The 20,096-nt window shown below is 42.1% G+C and overlaps 1 protein-coding gene across 3 annotated transcripts in view; it reads right to left on the reverse strand.

The window, feature by feature from the left end:
• The window catches only part of ARFGAP3 (ADP ribosylation factor GTPase activating protein 3), a 63,139-nt gene that overhangs the window by 24,134 nt on the left and 18,909 nt on the right, over positions 1 to 20,096 (reverse strand). For all 3 annotated transcript variants that reach the window (XM_034948335.3, XM_034948336.2, XM_063603353.1), the window contains exons 4-9: positions 14,669 to 14,800; positions 13,547 to 13,630; positions 10,849 to 10,936; positions 6,240 to 6,299; positions 2,958 to 3,004; positions 1,589 to 1,728 (exon numbers count right to left, since the gene is read on the reverse strand). In XM_034948335.3, coding sequence (XP_034804226.1) covers positions 1,589 to 1,728; positions 2,958 to 3,004; positions 6,240 to 6,299; positions 10,849 to 10,936; positions 13,547 to 13,630; positions 14,669 to 14,800 — 551 coding nt within the window. The remainder of the gene's footprint in view (positions 1 to 1,588; positions 1,729 to 2,957; positions 3,005 to 6,239; positions 6,300 to 10,848; positions 10,937 to 13,546; positions 13,631 to 14,668; positions 14,801 to 20,096) is intronic.

The raw sequence follows: 20,096 nt of genomic DNA on the forward strand, positions 1-20,096 counted from the left end.
GAAAGTAAGAGGAAACACCATTAAAAAACACACACATAAAAAATAGGGATCCAGGTCACTTTTCCTTTCTGTGTGGCATGCACCCTCCGCCCTTCTCTCCTGATCTTTGGTACAGTCACGGTTTCCAGAAGGCCATCTTTCTCTTCTGATTTCAACACAAATGAAAACCTCTCAAGAGCCTTACAAATGTCTATGGAAAACCGGTCTCTTCACTGGCCTCCTGGCTTCCAGTCTCCTCCCCTCTTCCTGACCTGGGTATCACTACCGAACTCATTTTCCTGAGACGCCCCTTCATCACAGCACTGCTGAAGGAGCTGTTTCTCTTGGGTAAGTGGACAACCACAGCCTGACTTTAAGGTGCTCCACATTATCGTTCCAACTCCTCCACTTCAGGCAGGCCCCCGACACACACGATCATTCCACCTTCTTCATTCTCTGAAACTCTTCCTTCTCCCTCTCCAAGATCCAGGCTCAGAACCTCTGGAGACACCACCAGAGCCATAGTCTTCCATCATGTATTTAGAATTTAGTCACAGAGTCCAACAGGGCTTCAGATTATAAATACTTTTTTCATTATGGAGATATAATTCACATACCGTAAAACTCACCCTGTTAAAGTACATGATTCAGTGGTTTCAGCACATTCACAAAGCTGTACCATCATCACCACTAACTCCAGAACACTTTCAGCAGTCCAAAAAGCAGGCCTGGACCATTAGCAGCCACTCTCCATTCTCTCCTCCCCCCAGGCCCTGGCAACCAGTAAGTTGCTTTCTGTCTCTACGGATTTACCTATTCTGGACATTGCATTTAGACAGAATCATATCATGTGATCTTTTATGACTGGCTTCTTTCTTAGCATAAACTTTTCAAGGTTTATCCATGTTGTGGCACGTTATCAGGACTATATTCCTTTTTGTGGCTGAGTAATAGTCCATTGTATGGACATACCACATTTTCTTTCTCATTTATCAGTTGGTAGACATTTAGGTTATTTCTACTTTTTGGCTATTAGGATTAACGCCACTATGAACATTCATGCACGAGTTTGTGTGTTAATTTCTCTTGAGTATATACTTAGGAGTAGATTTGCTGGGTCCCATGGAAACTTTACATTTAACTTTCTGAAGGACTGCCAAACTGTTTTTCACAATAGTGGCACCATTTCACATTGCCATCAGCAATGTACAAGGGTTCAAATTTCTCCACATCCTAGCCAACACCTGTTACTGATTTTTTTATTATAGCTTCCCTAGAGAGTACACAGTGGTATCTTATTGTGGCCTTGATTTGCATTTCCCCAACTCTAATAATGTGAAGCATGTTTCATGTGTAAACACCTCCATGCATCTCTGTCTTTCCCTTCTCACTGACGTCACTCCAGTCTTGCCCTTACAGCCTCAGCAGAAAGTGTTGCTGCCCCCATCGTCTCTTTCCCTTCCAATCCACATGCCAATGCAATATCAGTTTTCATAAAACTGAATTTTGCAGTACCCTCCTTTCCCCTCCCCGGTATTTGGAAAGCAAAATCTTGGAGTTAATAGTTTTATTCCCTGAAAATGTATTAATATAATGAAATTAAACTTACATTGATTCTTCTTTAGGTACCGCCTTGGCCAGGTCTTCCTGCTCCTTCATTTTATCCGCAGCTTGAGCTTGTTTTTCAATTTCATTAAAGCATGTGTTTGTCAGTTTCTGAGCTCCCAAACTTCCTTTTTTGGCCCCAAGCTAGAACATATATAAGACTATAGTCTACACGAGCTGTTTGAAAGCTTTTGTGACTACAGCTAACATTTCCTAAGGGTTAGGACCTGCCAGGCACTGTGACAAGCACTCTACATTTGTTCTGTGGCTTAGTCCTCAGAACTCTGTGAAGTTAGTATTATTCCAGGAGTCCCTCAGCATGGGGGAATTGGTTTCACGACCCTGTGGATAACAAAATCTGCGATGATCAAGTCCTTTACGTAAAAGGGCTTGGTATCTGCATTTAACCCACGCGTAGCCTCCAGTATACTTTCAATCATCTCTAGATTACTTATTATGCCTAAATAATGTAAATGCTATGAAAATAGTTACTAATTCTGTGTTTTTATTTGTATTGTTTTTACTGTTGTATTCTTACTTTTTATTTTTTTTACTTTTTTTGAGACAGGCTCTCATGCTGTTGACCAGGCTGGAGTACAGTGGCACAATCTCAGCTCACTGCAACCTCTGCCTCCTGGGGTAAAGTGATCCTCCCACCTTAGTATCCCGAGTAGCTGGGACTACAGGCACGGGCCACCAAATCCGGCTACTTTTTGTATTTTTTGAAGAGACGAGATTTCACCATTTTGCCCAGGCTGGTCTTGAACTCCGGGGCTCAAGTGATCCACCTGCCCCGGCCTCCCAAAGTGCTGGGATTACAGGCGTGAGTCACTACGCCTGGCCTGTTGTTTTTTTTTCCCCCCAAATATTTTTGATCTGCAATTGGTTGAATCCATGGATGCAGAACCCCTGGATACAGAGGGCTGAGGAAAGTGAAGCTCATACAAGTTAAGGAATGTGGCCAAGATCACACAGCCAATACATGGCAAGGCCAGGATTCAAACCCTGCACCTGCCTCCAGAGCTGGTGCTCTGCAATGCATCACTGTATCTGAAAACTCACCAGACGACTACCCTCTAAGCCTCACAAGATGTCATTGCTTATTGATCTACACAAGCAGGAGACAAATTCCCAGGGGACCTTTGCTAATTTTTTTCAGAATTTTGTCACAGACAGAAAAAATGTTAAATAATCATTCTAGAAAAAATTCAGTAAGTATAACATTAATCTCTTTGAACAAAACATAGACTCCTTATATCAAAGCTACATTTATTACAAGATGGTTCAAAAGAATAAAACTAAAATGACAAAGCGGCTTTTTAGTTTTAAAGCTTAACTACCAGATTTTTATATATAAAGTACATAATACTCACGCCTTTTTTAGCTTGATTTGGTTTCTTTTTTATGATAGAGGATACCTCTGCCAAAAAATAAAAATTAAAAAGTAAGACCAATAGAAATAATTTTTCTTTTTAGTGTGTCTTTTAAAATTCTAAGATACTGCACTTTATTATTTAAGAGATGATAACATTTTTCACATTAGTTTGTCATCCAGAAGACTCAAGTTGATAAGCATATTTTGGATTAACAGAACTTTGTCAAAATGGTGTCCTCAGTATTTCCATGCAGTCTTCAAACTCAGAGAAAATTTTTTTTTTTTTTTTTTTTTTAACAGCACACTGAAGAGAAATAGAGCCTGAGCTTGCCCCTCTCAGTACTTTCTTCAGGAGCATTTAAAAAAATATATTACAACAACTTCTTTTTTTTTTTTTTTTTTTTGAGACAGGGCCTCGCTCTGTCACCTTAGCTGAGTGCAGTGGCATTACCTCCCAGATCAAGTGAGCCTTCCACTTCAGCCTCCTGAGTAGTTGGGATCACTGGTGCGCAACACCACATCTGGCTATTTTTTTTTTTTTTTTTTTAAGAGATGGGTGTCTCGCTATGTTGCCCAGACTGGTCTTGGACTCCTGGGCTCAAGTGATGCTCCTGCCTCAGCCTCTTAAAGTGCTGAAATTATGAGTATGAGCCACCATGCCACAACTCTTTTATTAAGCACTACTCTTCAAAAACTTTAAAACACTTTTAAAAATCTAACAATTTTTTAGAGATGGTCTCACTCCATTACCTAGGCTGGAGTGTAGTAGTGTGATCAGAGCTCACTGCAGCATTGAACTCCTGTACTCAAGTGATCCTCTCATCTCAGCCTCCCTAGTAGCTGGGACTACAGGCATATGCCACCATGCCTGGTTTTCTCTCTCTTTTTTTTTTTTTTGTAGAGATCAGGGGAGCTCACTATGTTGCCCAGTCTGGTCTCGAACTCCTGGCCTCAAGTGATCCTCCTGACTTGGCTTTCTAAAGTGCTGGGATTACAGGTATGAACTATCATGCCCAGCCCAAAAACTTTAAAAATCATTACAATTTTCCATTTTTATTTTAGATTCAGGGAGTACATGTGCAGTTTTGTTACAAGGGTATATTGTGTGGTGCTGAGGTTTGGGCTTCTCTTGATCCCATCACCCAGACAGTGAGCACAGTATCCAACAGGAAGTGTTTCAGCTCTTGCTCCCCTCTCTCCCTCCCTCTTTTTGGAGTCCTCAGTGTCTACTCTTCCCATCTTTATGTTCGTATGAACCCAAGATTTAGCCCCCACTTATAAGTGAAAACATGTGATATTTGGTTTTGTTTCTGCATTAGTTTGTTTAGGATAATGGCCTCCAGCCATGTTGCTGCAAAGGACATGACTGTTCTTTTTTATGGCTGCATAAAACTTATTTGAAAATATAAAGTTCGCAGCCTGGACAACATAGGGAGACTCCATCTCCACAAACAAACAAACAAAAAACATTAGCCCAGTGTGATGGCGTGCGCCTGTGGTCCCAGCTACTTGGGAGGCTGAGGTGGGAGAATCCCTTGGGCCAGGCTGCAGTGAACTGTGATTGCACCCACTGCCCTCCAGCATGGGCAATAAAGCGAGACTCTAGCTCAAAACAGTAATAACAATAATAAAAATAAAGTTAGCTAGGCATTATGTATACAACTAAAGCAGCCAGTGACGTGCTTTTTCACCTTGGCTTATATATAGATTTTATCATATTAGCCAAAATAAATATAAAGCATCCTCGGCCAGGCATGGTGGCTCATGCCTGTAATCCCAGCACTTTGGGAGGCCAAGGCGGGCAGATCACCTGAGGTCAGGAGTTTGAGAACAGCCTGGACAATATGGTGAAACCCCGTCTCCACTAAAAATACAAAAAGTTTGCTGGGCATGGTGGCACACACCTGTAATCCCAGCTACTTGGGAGGCTGAGGCACGAGAACCGCTTGAACCCAGGAGGCACCGGGAGGCAGAGGTTGCAGTGAGCTGAGATCATGCCAGTGTACTCCAGCCTGGGTGACAGAGTGAGACTCTGTCTCCAAAAAAAAAAAAAAAAAAAGAAACATAAAGCATTCTCTTATTTTAATAACAGTACTTTCTAAATTGCACAAAAATACTTTTAGAGAGTTTCTTAAAAATCATTTTCTGAGTACATTTTACTTATAGGTTATATATTGTCTTTAGAATTATGTCTAAGAAACCCAGCAAAATTAAAGTCTTAATTTTTTCATATAAAGATAAGAATGTGCTTTGATAGGAAAAGATAGCATAAAGCCACAACCAGCAAAAGATTACAATCTTTAGCCGTGAGTAGAGAATAACGTCATTACATTTCAAGTGTGAAAAAGATGCTTGTGGGAGTTTTCCTTTTCGTTACTTTCTTTCAGATTTGTATTGTAGTAGTCACATAACCTGCTCCCAAACTCTGACGAGTCTAATACATGATGAAAATGTCAGGAGCATTTCTAACAGTTTAGTTATTTTTCACCAAAGCAGCTGCTTTCCAACTAATGCAATGGAATATATAACAATTACAAATTATAATTCCTTGATAATGAAAAATTTAAGATTAAGTTCACCTATAATAAAATTAGAAAGAGAAGAAAATGAGTTCTTGAGTAAAATGGAATGGTGTAGATGTTCTGACCACTGCTTATTTCCGTAAGGTGAGCCAGCCCAACATAAACCCACGAATCAAAACCATCAGCAGCCATATTGGCTAAATGTGCACATTGCTGCTTTTTTTTTTTTTTGAGACAAGGTATCACTCTGTCACCCAGGGCAGAGTGCAGTGGTGTGATCATGGCTCACTGCAGCCTCAACCTCCCAGGCTCAGGTGATCCTCCTGCCTCAGTCTCCCAAGTAGCTGGGACTAGAGATGTGTGCCACCACACTCAGGTAATTTTTGTTGTTGTTGTTTTGTAGAGCTAAGGTTTCGCTATGTTTCCCAAGCTGGTCTCGAACTCCTGGGCTCAAGCGATCCGACCACCTCGGCTTCATAAAGCATTAGGATTACAGGTGTGAGCCACTGCCCCCAGCCACAATGCTGCATTTTATATTATCAAGCTGGTTAAAATGTAGCATCTTTCTTGGAAGCTTGAGAGATGAATAAAAAACATATATATATAGTATCTTTTGTTTAATAAAATCTTATTAACAGATTCGGTCATGATTATACTACTCCATCAGGTGAGATGCCTAGGCCAAATGCAAGAGGATTTATTTTTTTCTTAATGAGTCATACACTTTAAATCAGAATGTAGGATTTTAAGCATATTACCTAAAGTAGCCTTTGTTGGTACATTAAGACCTTCCACACTTGGTCCTTGCTCTTGTCCACCTGAAAATTCAAAACATTGATATTAGTGCAGAAAATATACTCAGCTAACTTGCTTTTGAATGTATAATAATTCAACTTGCTCAGTGCTACATATCTTATCCAATTTTGTCAATGATCACCTACCTTTTTAGCTGTATATTCTATTTTAACGTTATAAGAATTTTGACTTAAAAGTCCATTAAAGTAGAAGTTTATTTTTAATCCAATGGCTTTATCAAATAAAAATGTTAGTGGTCTCTTCAACTAATACGATTCAAAATTCTACCTTATGATCTGGTGATTTAATGTGACCTGTCAAAAGATACTTAGTACCTCTGTGGACTATACACACCCAATGTATGTTAATATGTGGAAATCCTTGTTTTGTTTTGTTTTTTTTCTTTTGGAGATGGAATTTCACCCTTCTTACCCAAGCTGGAGTGCAATGGCACGATCTCGGCTCACTGCAACCTTCACCTCCCGGGTTCAAGCCATTATCCTGCCTCAGCCACCCGAGTAGCTGGGATTACAGGCATGCGCCATCATGCCCAGCTAATTTTGTATTTTTAGTAGAGATGGGGTTTCTCCATGTTGGTCAGGCTGGTCTCAAACTCCTGACCTCAGGTGATCCACCCGCCTTGGCCTCCCGAAGTGCTGGGATTACAGGCGTGAGCCACTGAACCCGGCCTAATATGTGGAAATTCTAATACCAATTACATCAGTGATAGAAATCTAAATTTTCAGTTGCCAAGAAATCTGCCTTGTTTATTCTATTTTACCTAAAAGCAACTCTATGACGCCATCATTAAAAGCCAGGCACAGTGGCTCACACCTGTAATCCCAGAACTTTCGGAGGCCAAGTTGGGCAGACTGCGTGAGCTCAGGAGTTCGAGACCTCCCACCTTGGCCTCCCAAAGTGTTGGTATTACAGGCGTGAGCTACCGCGCCCAACCATACTTTGTTATTTTAATTTTATTTTATTTATTACTTTAAAAATAGATAAAGTGTAGGCTGGGCTTGTGGTGGCTTATGCCTGTAATCCCAGCACTTTGGGAGGTCGAGGCGGGCAGATCACTTGAGGTCAGGAGTTTGAGACCAGCCTGACCAACATGGCGAAACCCCATATCTACTAAAAAATACAAAGATGAGGGCCAGGCGTGGTGGCTCACGCCTGTAATCCCAGCACTTCGGGAGGCCAAGGGGGACGCATCATGAGGTCAAGAGTTCAAGACCAGCCTGGCCAACATGGTGAAACCCTGTATCTACTAAAAAATACAAAGATGAGGGCCAGGCGCGGTAGCTCACACCTGTAATCCCGGCACTTTGGAGGCCAAGGGGGACGCGTCATGAGGTCAAGTGTTCAAGACCAGCCTGGTCAACATGGTGAAACCCGTCTCTACTAAAAATACAAAAATTAGCCAGGCGTGGTGGCACATGCCTGTAATCCCAGCTACTTGGGAGGCTGAGACAGGAGAATCGCTTGAACCCGGGATGCAGAGGTTGTGGTGACCTGAGATCACACCATTGCATTCCAGCCTGGGCAACAAGAGTGAAACTCTGTCTCAAAAAAAAAAAAAAAATCTTGTTCTGTGTTAGTTACTGGGGTTTCTGTTAAAACAAACTGTGACATCTGGACTTCAGAGGTTACACATATCATCCTGTGGCTAACCCTCAATCTCAAAGCCCCCGGCGTTTTTTTTTTTTTTTTTTTTTCGAGACAGAGTCCTGTTCTGTTGCCCAGGCTGGAGTGTAGTGGTGCGAACTCGGCTCACTGCAACCTCCGCCTCCCAGGTTCAAGGGATTCTCCTGCCTCAGCCTCCTGAGTAGCTGGGATTACAGGCATGCACCACCATGCCTGGCTAATTTTTGTATTTTTAGTAGAGATAGGGTCCTGCAATGTTGGCCAGGCTGGCCTTGAACCCCTGGCCTCTAGTGATCCACCCGCCTCAGCCATCCAAAGTGTTGGGATTATAGGCGTGAGCCACTGCGCCTGGCCTCAAAGCCCTTTTATGTTAATAAATTATAATAGTGAAAATAGTTAAATTATCATCTGTACTTTCACAAAAGATATATAACGCACTGTTCCTGTTTGTTAGGAGATTGTGGGAATTCTTTCTTCTCTTCTCTCTGATTGATAATGGTAAATCAATCAATGGCTCAGGTAGATTTCTCATCTTAAAAAACAATCTCTCTCTGGAAGAGCTCACAGCTCAGCAGAGGGGACACACCGTGGACATGCAAACTAAGAAATGCAGTAATTTCCAGAACTGGTGTTTGCTATGCTATGAGGAAGAAAAAATGTACAAATGCAGTTGTGACTGGGAGTGCTCATTGGCTGGTCTTAAAGCTGAACCTCAACAAGGAGGCAACCCATGCCAATCAAGGCAGAGCCACACTCCAAGCAAAACAAAAAGCAAACACAGGCAGAAAAACACCCAAGGGCAAATGTGGCTGCAGTATAGTGTAAGGCTAAGAAATCAAAAAACTAAACTCCAGTTAGAGGTGTATAAATGTCTTCTTTGCAGGCATCTACGGTCATATGCCTAAAAAAAGAATGTGAAAAAAAAATCACAGGGTGCAAATCATCCACAAAACAACCACATCAGAGTTCTTTGCATAGTAAGGAAACAAGCCGTTTTTGTCTACATATGAATTGCAAATATAAGTTTATCATTTGTCTTCACTTTAAAGTACTTTTTCAAAACAGAAATGTTCTATTTTTATGTCATCAGATTTATTAACCTTTTCCTTTTATGAGATTTGAATATGCATAGAAGGGCTTCCTCAATTCAGGATAATAAAAAAGCTTTACCCATGTTTTCTTCTAGGATAATCATATTTTCATGTAAATCTTTGAACTACCTGAATTTAGCCTGGTATAAAGAGTAAAGAAGAAATTCTACTTTGTTTTATTATTTGTTTCTAAAATGCCAGACACTTGTCCAAATTCCATTCATCAAATAACCCATTGTTACCTAGGATATGCAATGTTCTTATCCTGATTCACTGATATGTCTACTCCTATACCAGCAAAATGAAAAATCAGCATTCTACGGTTTGATGGAAATCTCAGACATTCCCACCCTTATACCTATAACTCAATACAAAGGAAGCGACTCCTTTTCTTTCTTTTTCTTATTATTTTTTTTAGAGTCAGGGTCTCTCTCTGTCACCCACGCTGGAGAGTGCAGTGGTGCAATCATAGCTCACTGCAGTCTCAAACTCATAGGCTTAAGAGATCTGCCTGCCTCAGTCTCCCTAGTAGCTGGGATCACAGGCGTGCACAACCATGCCTGGCTATGCGACTCCTTTTCATTACAACATGACTCCACTCTGGGACACAGCTGAGTGCCTCTCTCTCCTAGGACTACTTTCTTGATAAATACCATTTACTCTCCTACCCTCCAGCAAAATCCTTGCCAGAAATTTTCTCAATACCATCACCCAACCCGCGGTTGGTGACTGCTTCGTCTTTCCTTTTACGCTATGTTCCTTAGAGTAGTTCAAGGCTCAGTTTATATAAGCCAGCACTTCTTAAGGTATCATAACCCATGAACTCACTGCTTAGTTGTCCAAAGTTACATTTTTGTTGTTAATTTACACTAACATTCTGGCCTAACAAAGGATGCACAACTTTAAAACAGAAAGAGCTGACTACTCATGTCACAAGTGATTTTTAATATGTAAGCAACTGATATATTTACAATAAATGTAATCCTGTAAGAAAGTCACCAAATGTGAATCATTATGTATCAACTATTTTTATAAGTTTTTAAATTGAAATTTTGTTTTTGATGATAAAAGTAACCCATACTCATTATAAAAGTTTAGACACTTCAACACTATATCAAGTGAGAACTAAAAATCCTCAGTAATTTCACTCTCTATTTAACAATTTGCTATGTGCTTTCCAGAACGTTTTTGGTATGTTTTTCTTTTTTTACAAAAATGATTATTATATTCCATGTTCAGTAATATTTTTCCCCCACTTTATAGTCTATTATGAATATTTCTTCCTGTTAAGACAGAAGGGTCGGCCGGGTGTGGTGGCTCACGCCTGTAATCCCAGCACTTTGGGAGGCCAAGGCGGGTGGATCACCTGAGGTCAGGAGTTCGAGACCAGCATGGCCAACATGGTGAAACCATGTTGCAAAAATTAGCCAGATGTGCGGTGCATGTCTGTAATCCCAGTTTCTAGGGAGGCTGAGGCAGGAGAATTGCTTGAACCCAGGAGGCGGAGGTTGCAGTGAGCCGAGATCGCGCCATCGCACTCCAGCCTCGGCGACAGAGCAAGACTTAGTCCCCCAAAAAAAAAAAAAAAAGACAGAAGGGTCTACATTTTAATATTTTTAGGTTTCAGTTTTTTTTTTTTTTTTTGATAGAGATGGGGACTATGTTGCCCACGCTGGTCTCTGACTGCTGGGCTCAGGCGATCCTCCCGCCTCAGCCTCGCAAAGTGCTGGGATTACAGGCATGAGCCACTGTGCCTGGCCCATCTTAATTTTTAATAGTTTCATAGCATGCCACTGAACCATAGAATAGTATTACATGACAGTTCTAAGGACTCCACCTTCATTATTTTCCAAAGTGGTTTCCACAGGCCTTGATGTTAAAGAAGATGGTTCTGCTATTGCTGATGCCCACGCTGTGTCACTCACCTGAAACAAGGCGAGAAAAGTCATTAGCAGACAAAGCAAGAAAACAGCCATAAAAAACAAATCAAAGCACGGGAAAAACCTAACAATTTAAACAGCCACATTCTGAGTCCCTGTTAATGGAAAGGAAGGCATATCTATTTTTTTCTTGCTTTCTTTTTTTTTTTAGAAACGGGGTCTTGCTCTGTTGCCCAGGCTAGAGTGCAGAAGCACAATCACAGCTCACTGCAGCCTTGACCTCCCAGGCTCAAGCAGTGCTTCCACCTCAGCCTCCTGAGTAGCTGAGATTGCAGGCATGTGCCACCACACCCAGCTAAAGTTTAAATTTTTTGTAGAGAAGGAGTCTCACTATGCTGCCCAGGCTCGTCTCAAACGCCTGGGCTCAAGTTATCCTCCCACCTCGGCCTCCCAAACTGCTGAGATTACAGGCATGAGCCAACATGCCTGGCCTGTTCTCCTCTTTCTTGATAACCATTTTTGGTAACTATTGACTGTGACAATGCTAATAAGTATGTGCAAATTATAATAGCAAAAAAAAAAAAAAACGAAAAAACAAGCTTTAACAACCTGTGTACAACTTTACATAGTTTTAAATTGAAAATTAAGGAATAAGCTGGGCACAGTGGCTCACATCTGTAATCCCAGCATTTTGGGAGGCTGCGGCAGGCAGATCACCTGAGGTCAGGAGTTCGAGACCAGACTGGTCAATATGGTGAAACCCTGTCTCTACTAAAATTACAAAAAAAATTAGCCAGGCGTGGTGGTGTGCGCCTGTAATCCCAACTACTTGGGAGGCTGAGGCAGGAGAATCACCTGAACCTGGGAGGCAGAGGCTGCAGTGAGCCAAGATTGTGCCAGTGCACTCCAACGTGGGTGACAGAAGAGTAAGACTCCATCTCAAAAAAAAAAAAAAAAAAAAGAAAGAAAAAAAGAAAATTAAAGAATAGATTGAGCAAGAGTTCAACAAATCGTGCTCCTTACCCAGTGGGACTGGGAGGAGCTAGAGTAGCTGGCAGAACATATGATGGTCCAAGACAGAGGTAGGCACACGTTACCTTAAAGGGCTAAATAGTAGGCCCGGTGTGGTGGCTCATGCCTATAATCCCAGCACTTTAGGAGGCTGAAGCAGGTGGATCACCTGAGGTCAGGAGTTCGAGACAAGCCTGACCAACATGGCGAAACCCCGTCTCCACTAAAAATACAAAATTAGCCAGGTGTGGTTGCGCATGCCTATAATCCCAGCTAGTTGGGAGGCTGAGGCAGGAGAATCGCTTGAACCCGGGAGGTGGATGTTGCAGTGAGCCGAGATTGCGCCATTGCGCTACAGCCTGGGCAACAAGAGGGAAAACTCCGTCTTTAAAAAAAAAAAAAAGAAAGGAAGAAAGAAAAGAAAGGGCCAAATAGTAAATATTGTGGCCTTTTAGGCTTTACTTTCCCTAGATCTAAGTGATCTGAGGAGAGGCCACAGAAGTACTATGGATTGCTGTCACTGTTGCTATCAGGTCACAAAGATGAAGATAGTGATATTTAGAGCACTTACTGAAGGCTTACTTTGTGCCAGGTACTAAGTACTTTTACCTGCATTAACTCATCCAATAGCTTTGAGATAATACTACATAAACAGCAAAACTGGGGCACTGAGAATGAAACCCCTATTAAAAATGTTTTCATTTTTAGTCAGTTTCAGAGCTCTGAACTGAACTGTGGCACACTACTAGTAATAAATTCTCAGTTCTCCCTGGCAGCTAGATAAGACATGCAACTAAATTCCAGCTCATAGGACATAAGTAGAAGGGATGGGAGCTCCCTCTAGACTTTTTCTGTAAAAGAATAGGGCATTTGTGGTGGGGTATGGTGGCTCACACCTATATAATCCCAGAACTTTGGGTGGCCAAGGCGGGGGTATCACCTGAGGTCAGGAGTTCGAGACCAGCCTGGCCAATATGGTGAAACCTCGTCTCTACTACAAATACAAAAATTAGCCAGGTGTGGTGGCGTGCACCTGTAGTCCCAGCTACTCGGGAGGCTGAGGCAAGAGAATCGCTTGAACCCAGGAGGCGGAGATTGCAGTGAGCCAAGATCACACCATTGCACTCCACCCTAGGTGACAAGAGCGAAACTCCATCTCAAAAAAAAAATTAGCTGGGTGTGTTGGTGCGCACCTGTAGTCCCAGCTACTCGGGAGGCTGAGGCTGGAGAATCACTTGAACCCAGGGGGCAGAGGTTGTAATGAGCTGAGATCGTGCCACTGCACTCCAGCCTGGGAAACAGAGCCAGATTCAGTCCCCCCAAAAATAAATAAATAAAAGAATAGGGCATTAGATCTCAAGGATGCTTGTCCTTTTCTCTTAATCTGGGAGAGTCTTAAACTGGAGCAGCTGCTTTAGACCCTGAGATGGAAGCCACATGTTGAGAACAGCAAAGTAAGTCCATCAGTCAACGGCAGATATCCTAACCTTGGAATTGTTGATAATGTCATTTCTCTCTTCAGTAGTTATGTTTCAGGACTTCTTGTTACAAGAGCTTAGCCTACATCCTAACATTTTAAATATGCACCTTTTGTTAACTGTCAGAGTAAGCACACTTTAAAATGATGTGAAGCATAATACATACCTCAGCAGAAACGTGAGAGGCAAAAAAATCTTCCTCCTTTGGTGGAGGGGACAAAGGTGGAACCACACAACTATCAAGCCACAGCTAGAACAAAAAAACAACACAGGGCTGAGCATTTCATTCGGCCTGTAAAGGATTTTATTTGATACCTTTCACTTCCCTTATAGAGACCTGTTTCCTAAGGATTGGTGCTTTCCATTCTTATAAAATCAGTAACATCCCTACAGAGGACCTCTGCGTGCACTTTAGTAATCTATCATCCAGTAAATTTTGCTTCCAAACCTTGAGGAAGTCAAGTACCTCAAACACATAAACCATTTCTGAAAAGGAAAGATCAAAGACTTCATATCTAAATGCAGGTTCCAAATGATAATCAATCCTCGTTATTCATGGATTCCATATTTATGAATCTACCTACTTGCTAAAATTTACTTTTAACCCAAAATCAGTCCTCGTGGTGTTTTCAGTCATTTGGAGAATAGTGCAGCAAAAAATGAGTTGCCCGAGAAGCACGTTCTCAGCTGAGGTAGAACAAGACACACTACTCTGCCTTCTTGTTTCAGTTCTCATAACAAATGTCCTTTCTGCAGTTTATTTTGTGCTATGTTCTTCATATTCCCATGCTTTTTATTGAGGATGTCATTTTTTAAGATGCCTCTCAAGTGCAGTACTGAAGGGCTATCTAATGTTCTGAAGCACATGAAGGCTGTGATGTGCCTCATGGAGAAAATTCAGGCATTAAATAAGCTTCATTCAGGGCTGAGTTATAGTCCTTGGCTGTGAGTTCAATATTCATGAGCCATCAATATATATTTTAAAAGGTGTCTTTAAATAGAAACACATGTTAAATAAGGTTATGTATTGATCAGTTGATGAAAATGAGACCAGAGCTTATAGGAACCTAATCCTGTATTTCTCCTAAGAGCAATGTTTTAGTATTCACTAATCCAGTACTCATGATGCATTTACAGAACATAACTACTTCAATAGTAAGAATCTACTGTACACTAATTCCTTGTAAGACAACTCAGGTAGAAAAGTTTTACTATTCAGGATAAAAATCACTTTTTCTATGAAGTGAACATGTATCTAAAGGAAACAATCCAGCCTCCAGTGACTTACATCAGTGCCATGCTTCCGTGTTGCTTGAGAGGCGAGCGATTTGATTTTCTCCCTATAGAGCTGAGCAGCACGACTGTTGTACTTGGCATTGGTGTCATTGGTGGAACACCCATGTTGATGAAAAAAGGAAGACTACAGAGAAAAGCATGCACATTAATATTTTCGTAAAACTATGTATGGCCAGGCACAGTGGCTCATGCCTGTAATCCCAGCACTCTGGGAGGCCGAGGCAGGCAGATCACGAGGTCGGGACATCAATACCATCCTGGCTAACACGGTGAAACCTTGCCTTTACTAAAAATACAAAAAATAGCCAGGCGTGGTGGCGGGCGCCTGTAATCCCAGCTACTTGGAAGGCAGAGGCAGGAGAATGGCGAACCCGGGAGGCGGAGCTTGCAGTGAGCTGAGATCGTGTCACTGCACTCCAGCCTGGGCAACAGAGCAAGACTCCATCTCAAAACAACAACAACAACAAAAACTAGCTATGAGACTTGCATTACAAAATGAAATAACTAGTCCTCATTTGTCCATTAAACCATCTCTGTCATTGTGAACTTTATTTGGGGAGAAGCTTTCTACTCAGGACTACTTTTAATTCATGAGCAATCCATTTCTTTCTTTTTTTTTTTTTTTTGAGAGAGTCTTGCTCTATTACCCAGGCTGCAATGCAGTGGCTCCATCTCGGTTCACTGCAAACTCCACCTCCTGGGCTCAAGTGATCCCACCACCTCAGCCTCCCAAATAGCTGGGACTACAGGTGTGTGCCACCACGCCTGGCTAATTTTTGTATTTTTTGTAGAGGTGGGGTCTTGTTATGTTGCTAGTCTTGAACTCCTGAGCTCAAGGAATCCACTTGCCTTGGCCTCACAAAGTGCTGGATTACAGGCGTGAGCCACCGCTCCTGGCCCTTTTCTTTGTTTTTTGAGATGGTCTGACTCTGTCACCTAGGCTGGAGGGTAGTGTGGCATGATCATGGCTCACTGCAGCCTCCAACTCCTGGATTCAAGCAATCCTCTCACCGTGGCTTCCCAAAGTGCTGGCATTAGAAGTGTGAACCACTACACTTCGTCCACAATCAATCTCAAAATGGATTCCAGTAAATCAGAATTTTTGACAAATTAGTGAGGAGCTACATTAATGTTTACCTTGTTCAGCACTATTTTATCATTAACAGATACTACAATATAGGTAAGATGATAAAACAAGTATTTAAACAATTAAAAGAAACTGCTTTTACCCACTTCATGAGGATCCATGTATAGACATGAATTATAGAATTCATATCTTAATTAAAACAGGTCTTCTAAAAACCTATATGAGTGATCCTTTGATGAACCTAATTTAACTGATAATGATATTGGTCACCCACATGTTCCGGATCCTGTTGTGAGTGCTTCATGGGCATCATCTCATTCAACCCTCATAGCAACACTATCAGACAGTCACTACTGCTGTCTACACTTTACAGATGGGGAAAATGAAGCACAGAGAGGTTCAACAACATGCCCCAAGTCACATGGGTAGCAAGGGACAGAGTTAGGATTCAAATACAAAAAGGATGGTTCCAAGCACATAACTCACAGCTCCACTGGCTAAACTGAATGACCACTCATCTGAGCCTTCCCTCCCCATGTCCCCCAACCCCTGATGGCTTGAGATGAGAAAGCTCCTTTCTGGAGTTTGGAGGGTGACTCTGCAACCTTGGGAAGGCTTAGAAATAAGAACAGGTAAGTCAAACCAACAGTGCTAAGTTTAGGAACAAGTTTGTGAACATCATGATAATGGGCAAAGGTTTCTAAAAAGATGCTTGAGGCTGGGCACAGTGGCTCATGCCTGTAATCCTAGCACTTTGGGAAGCCAAAGCAGGAGGATTGCTTGAGGCCAGGAATTTGAGACCAACCTGGGAACCAAAGTGCGACCACGCCTCTACAAAAAAACAGAAAATCAATAAAAAATTAATAAGAAACACTGGCTGGGCCCGGCGGCTCATGCCTGCAATCCCAGCATTTTGGGTGGCAGAGGTAGGCAGATCACTTGAGCCTCGGAGTTCGAGACCAGCCTGGCAACATGGCAAAACCCTGTCTCTACTAAAAATGTAAAAAACTTGTTATGCGTGGTGGTACTTGCCTGTAGTCCCAGCTACTTGGGAGGCTGAGTGAGAGAATCACCTGAGCCCAGGAAGTTGAGGCTGCAGTGAGCTATGATTTTGCCACTGCACTCCAGCCTAGGCAATAGGAGTGAGACTCTATCTCAAAAAAAAAAAACAAAAAAAACAAACCTTGAAACATCTAAGGCATACTTCTTTTTTTTTTTTTGAGACGGTCTTGCTTGATTACCCAGGCTGGAGTGCAGTGGCACGGTGAACACTGCTCACTGTAGCGTCAACCCCCTGGATTCAAGTGATTCTTCTGCCTCAGACTCCCAAGTGGCTAGGACTACAGGCATGCACCACTATGCCTGGCTAATTTAAAATTTTTTTTTTGTAGACTTTGTTGTCCAGGCTGGTCTTGAACTCATGGGCTCAAGTGGTCCTCCTGCCTCGGCCTCCCAAAGTTCTGGGATTACAGGTAGGAGCAACCATGCCTGGCCAGGCATATATTTTTAATTAAGAGGGGCAAAAATTGTTTCTTGAAAAGTGAAAAAAAATCTTAGTTATTACAATGGTTTATGGCCTTCCAAAGGTCACCGCTACCTGACAAAATTGTATTCCTTAGTATTTAATTTATCTCATTAGGGAAACATTGGATCCAATTTAAATGGAAAATTATCTAATTAATTGATTTTTATGCTTAGGGACAACGAAGAAAAAAGATTGAGAAACTAGCATTTTGGAAACTGCTATTTTAGACCTCTGACTTTAACTATTTAATTGATATATATATATATATATTTTTTTTTTTTTTTTCTGAGACAGGGTCTTGCTCTGTCACCCAGGCTGGAGTGTAATAGCATGATCACAGCTCAGTGCAGCCTTGAACTCCTGGGCTCAAGTGATCCTCCCACCTCAGCCTCCTGAGTAGCTGAGGCTATAGGCAGGTTCCACTATGCCTTGCTAATTTTTAAGTCTTTTGTACGATGAGGTCTCACTATGTTGCCCAGGCTGGTCTTACACTCCTGGACTCAAGTGATCCTCTCGCCTCAGCCTCCCGAAGTGTTGGGATTCCAGGCACGAGCCACCATGCCTGGCCATAATTTTTATTTGAAATGCATACAAATTTGATTTCTTATACTTTAGCATATAAGAAACGCCTAAAGGAATTCCATTTACTCCATCTACACCATTTTGGCCTGATAAATAGGTTACCAGTGCTGTGCAAGATTTGGCTGGCTAGATTTGTAAGACTGCCAGTTCAGTGTTTGAGATAATCAAATATACTGAATTTGTAAATAAAGTTTAAAATGTTTGAAAATCCTTAATTAGGCCAGGCGCGGTGGCTCATGCCTGTAATCCCAGCACTCTGGGAGGCTGAGGCGGGCGGATCACGAGGTCAGGCGATCAAGACCATCCTAGCTAACATGGTGAAACCCCGTCTCTACTAAAAATACAAAAAATTAGCTGGGCGTGGTGGCGGGCACCTGTAGTCCCAGCTACTTGGGAGGCTGAGGCAGGAGAATGGCATGAATCTGGGAGGCAGAGGTTGCAGAGAGCTGAGATTGGGCCACTGCACTCCAGCCTGGGTGACAGAGCAAGATTCCGTCTCAAAAAAAAAAAAAAAAAACAAAATCCTTAATTAGGTTTGTAAATGGGGTTAAGGAAATCAGTTCTTTAAAATTATAAATTAATTGAATATTTTAAGGTTATTTTTTCACAGAACTTCACACACAATATTTATGTTTCTGTTTAGAAATTAACACACAATATTTGCTATATTTAAAGACATGAAGAATGGGTTTTTTGGTCGGGCGCTGTGGCTCATGCCTGTAATTCCAGCACTTTGAGAGGCCAAGGAAGGCGGATCACTTGAGGTCAGGAGTTTGAGACCAGCTCGGCCAACATGGTGAAACCTCGTCTCTACTACAAATACCAAAAAATCCAGGCATGGTGACGTGCACCTGTAGTCCCAGCTACTCAGGAGGCTGAGGCAGGAGAATCTCTTGAACCCGGGAGGTGGAGGTTGCAGTGAGCTGAGATGGCACCACTGCACTCCAACCTGGGCAACAGAGTCAAACTCTGTCTCAAAAAAAAAAAAAAAAGAGTGGGTTTTTTAATTTGTAGATTTAAGAAGTTAAATATTAATTTAAATACAAGCATTCCATCCTAACCACAAAAGTCACCCCAGTTATTAAAAATTATCATAAAGAAGCCTCCAGTTTCTCTGTACCCTCACTTCCTGTTTTAATTTTCTTAAAGCACTTATCACTGCCTGTTATTTTCCTGTGAACATATTTCTTTGATTACTCTCTGACTGCCCCTGTCTATAAGAGGGGATCTTGATTATTTTTATTTATAATAAAATATCCCCTATAAGAGGGGATATTGGTTATTTTAATTTATTATTTTGATAATCTATCAACTCACTCTATCTATCACTGATCTCACTCTATCAACCAGGCTGGAGCACAATGGTGCAATCTCAGCTCACTGCAACCTCTACCTCCCAGGCTCAAGAGATCCTCCCACCTCAGCCTCCCGAGTAGCTGGGACTACAGGTATGCACCACCATGATTTGCTAATTTTTGCATTTTTTGCAGAAACGGGGTTTTGCCATGTTGTCCAGGTCAGTCTTACATTCATGGGCTCAAGGCGATCTGCCTGCCTCAGCCTCCCAAAGTTCTAGGATTACAAGCATGAGCCACCGTGCCCAGCTGGGGATCTTGTTTGTCTTGTCTGTCACTATATCCCCAGCAGCTAGCCAACGCTTCCTGTTTATTAGGTGTTTAACAGATTTTTGAATAAACAAGTCAACTGGGTCTGTCCAACTCCAAAACCCATCAGGCTCTCTGCTTCTTCTCATAGGGCCTCCCAAACTTTCAAGTATTGAACTCTTTTTGTTTGTTTGTTTGTTTTTTGGGATGGAGTCTCGCTCTGTCACCCAGGCTGGAGTGCAGTGGTGTGATCTCGGCTCACTGCAACCTCTGCCTCCCAGGTTCATGCAACTCTCCCGCCTCAGCCTCCCGAGTAGCTGGGATTACAGGTGTGCGCCACCATACCCAGCTAATTTTTGTTATTATTTTTTTTTTTTAGTAGAGATGGGGTTCCACCATGTTGGCCAGGCTGGTCTCGAACTCTTGACCTCAAGTGATCCGCCCGCCTCAGCCTCCCAAAGTGTTGGAATTACAGGCGTGAGCCACCACACCTGACCTGTTTGTTTTTTATAAACAGAGGGTCTTGCCATGTTGCCCAGGGTGGTCTTGAACTCCTGGGCTCCAGTGATCCTCCCAAACGCCTGTAATTTCAGCCTCCCAAATGGCTGAGATTACAGGCATG

Source organism: Pan paniscus, chromosome 23 (genome assembly GCF_029289425.2).
Source record: "Pan paniscus chromosome 23, NHGRI_mPanPan1-v2.0_pri, whole genome shotgun sequence".
Classification (NCBI taxonomy): Eukaryota; Metazoa; Chordata; class Mammalia; order Primates; family Hominidae; genus Pan; species Pan paniscus.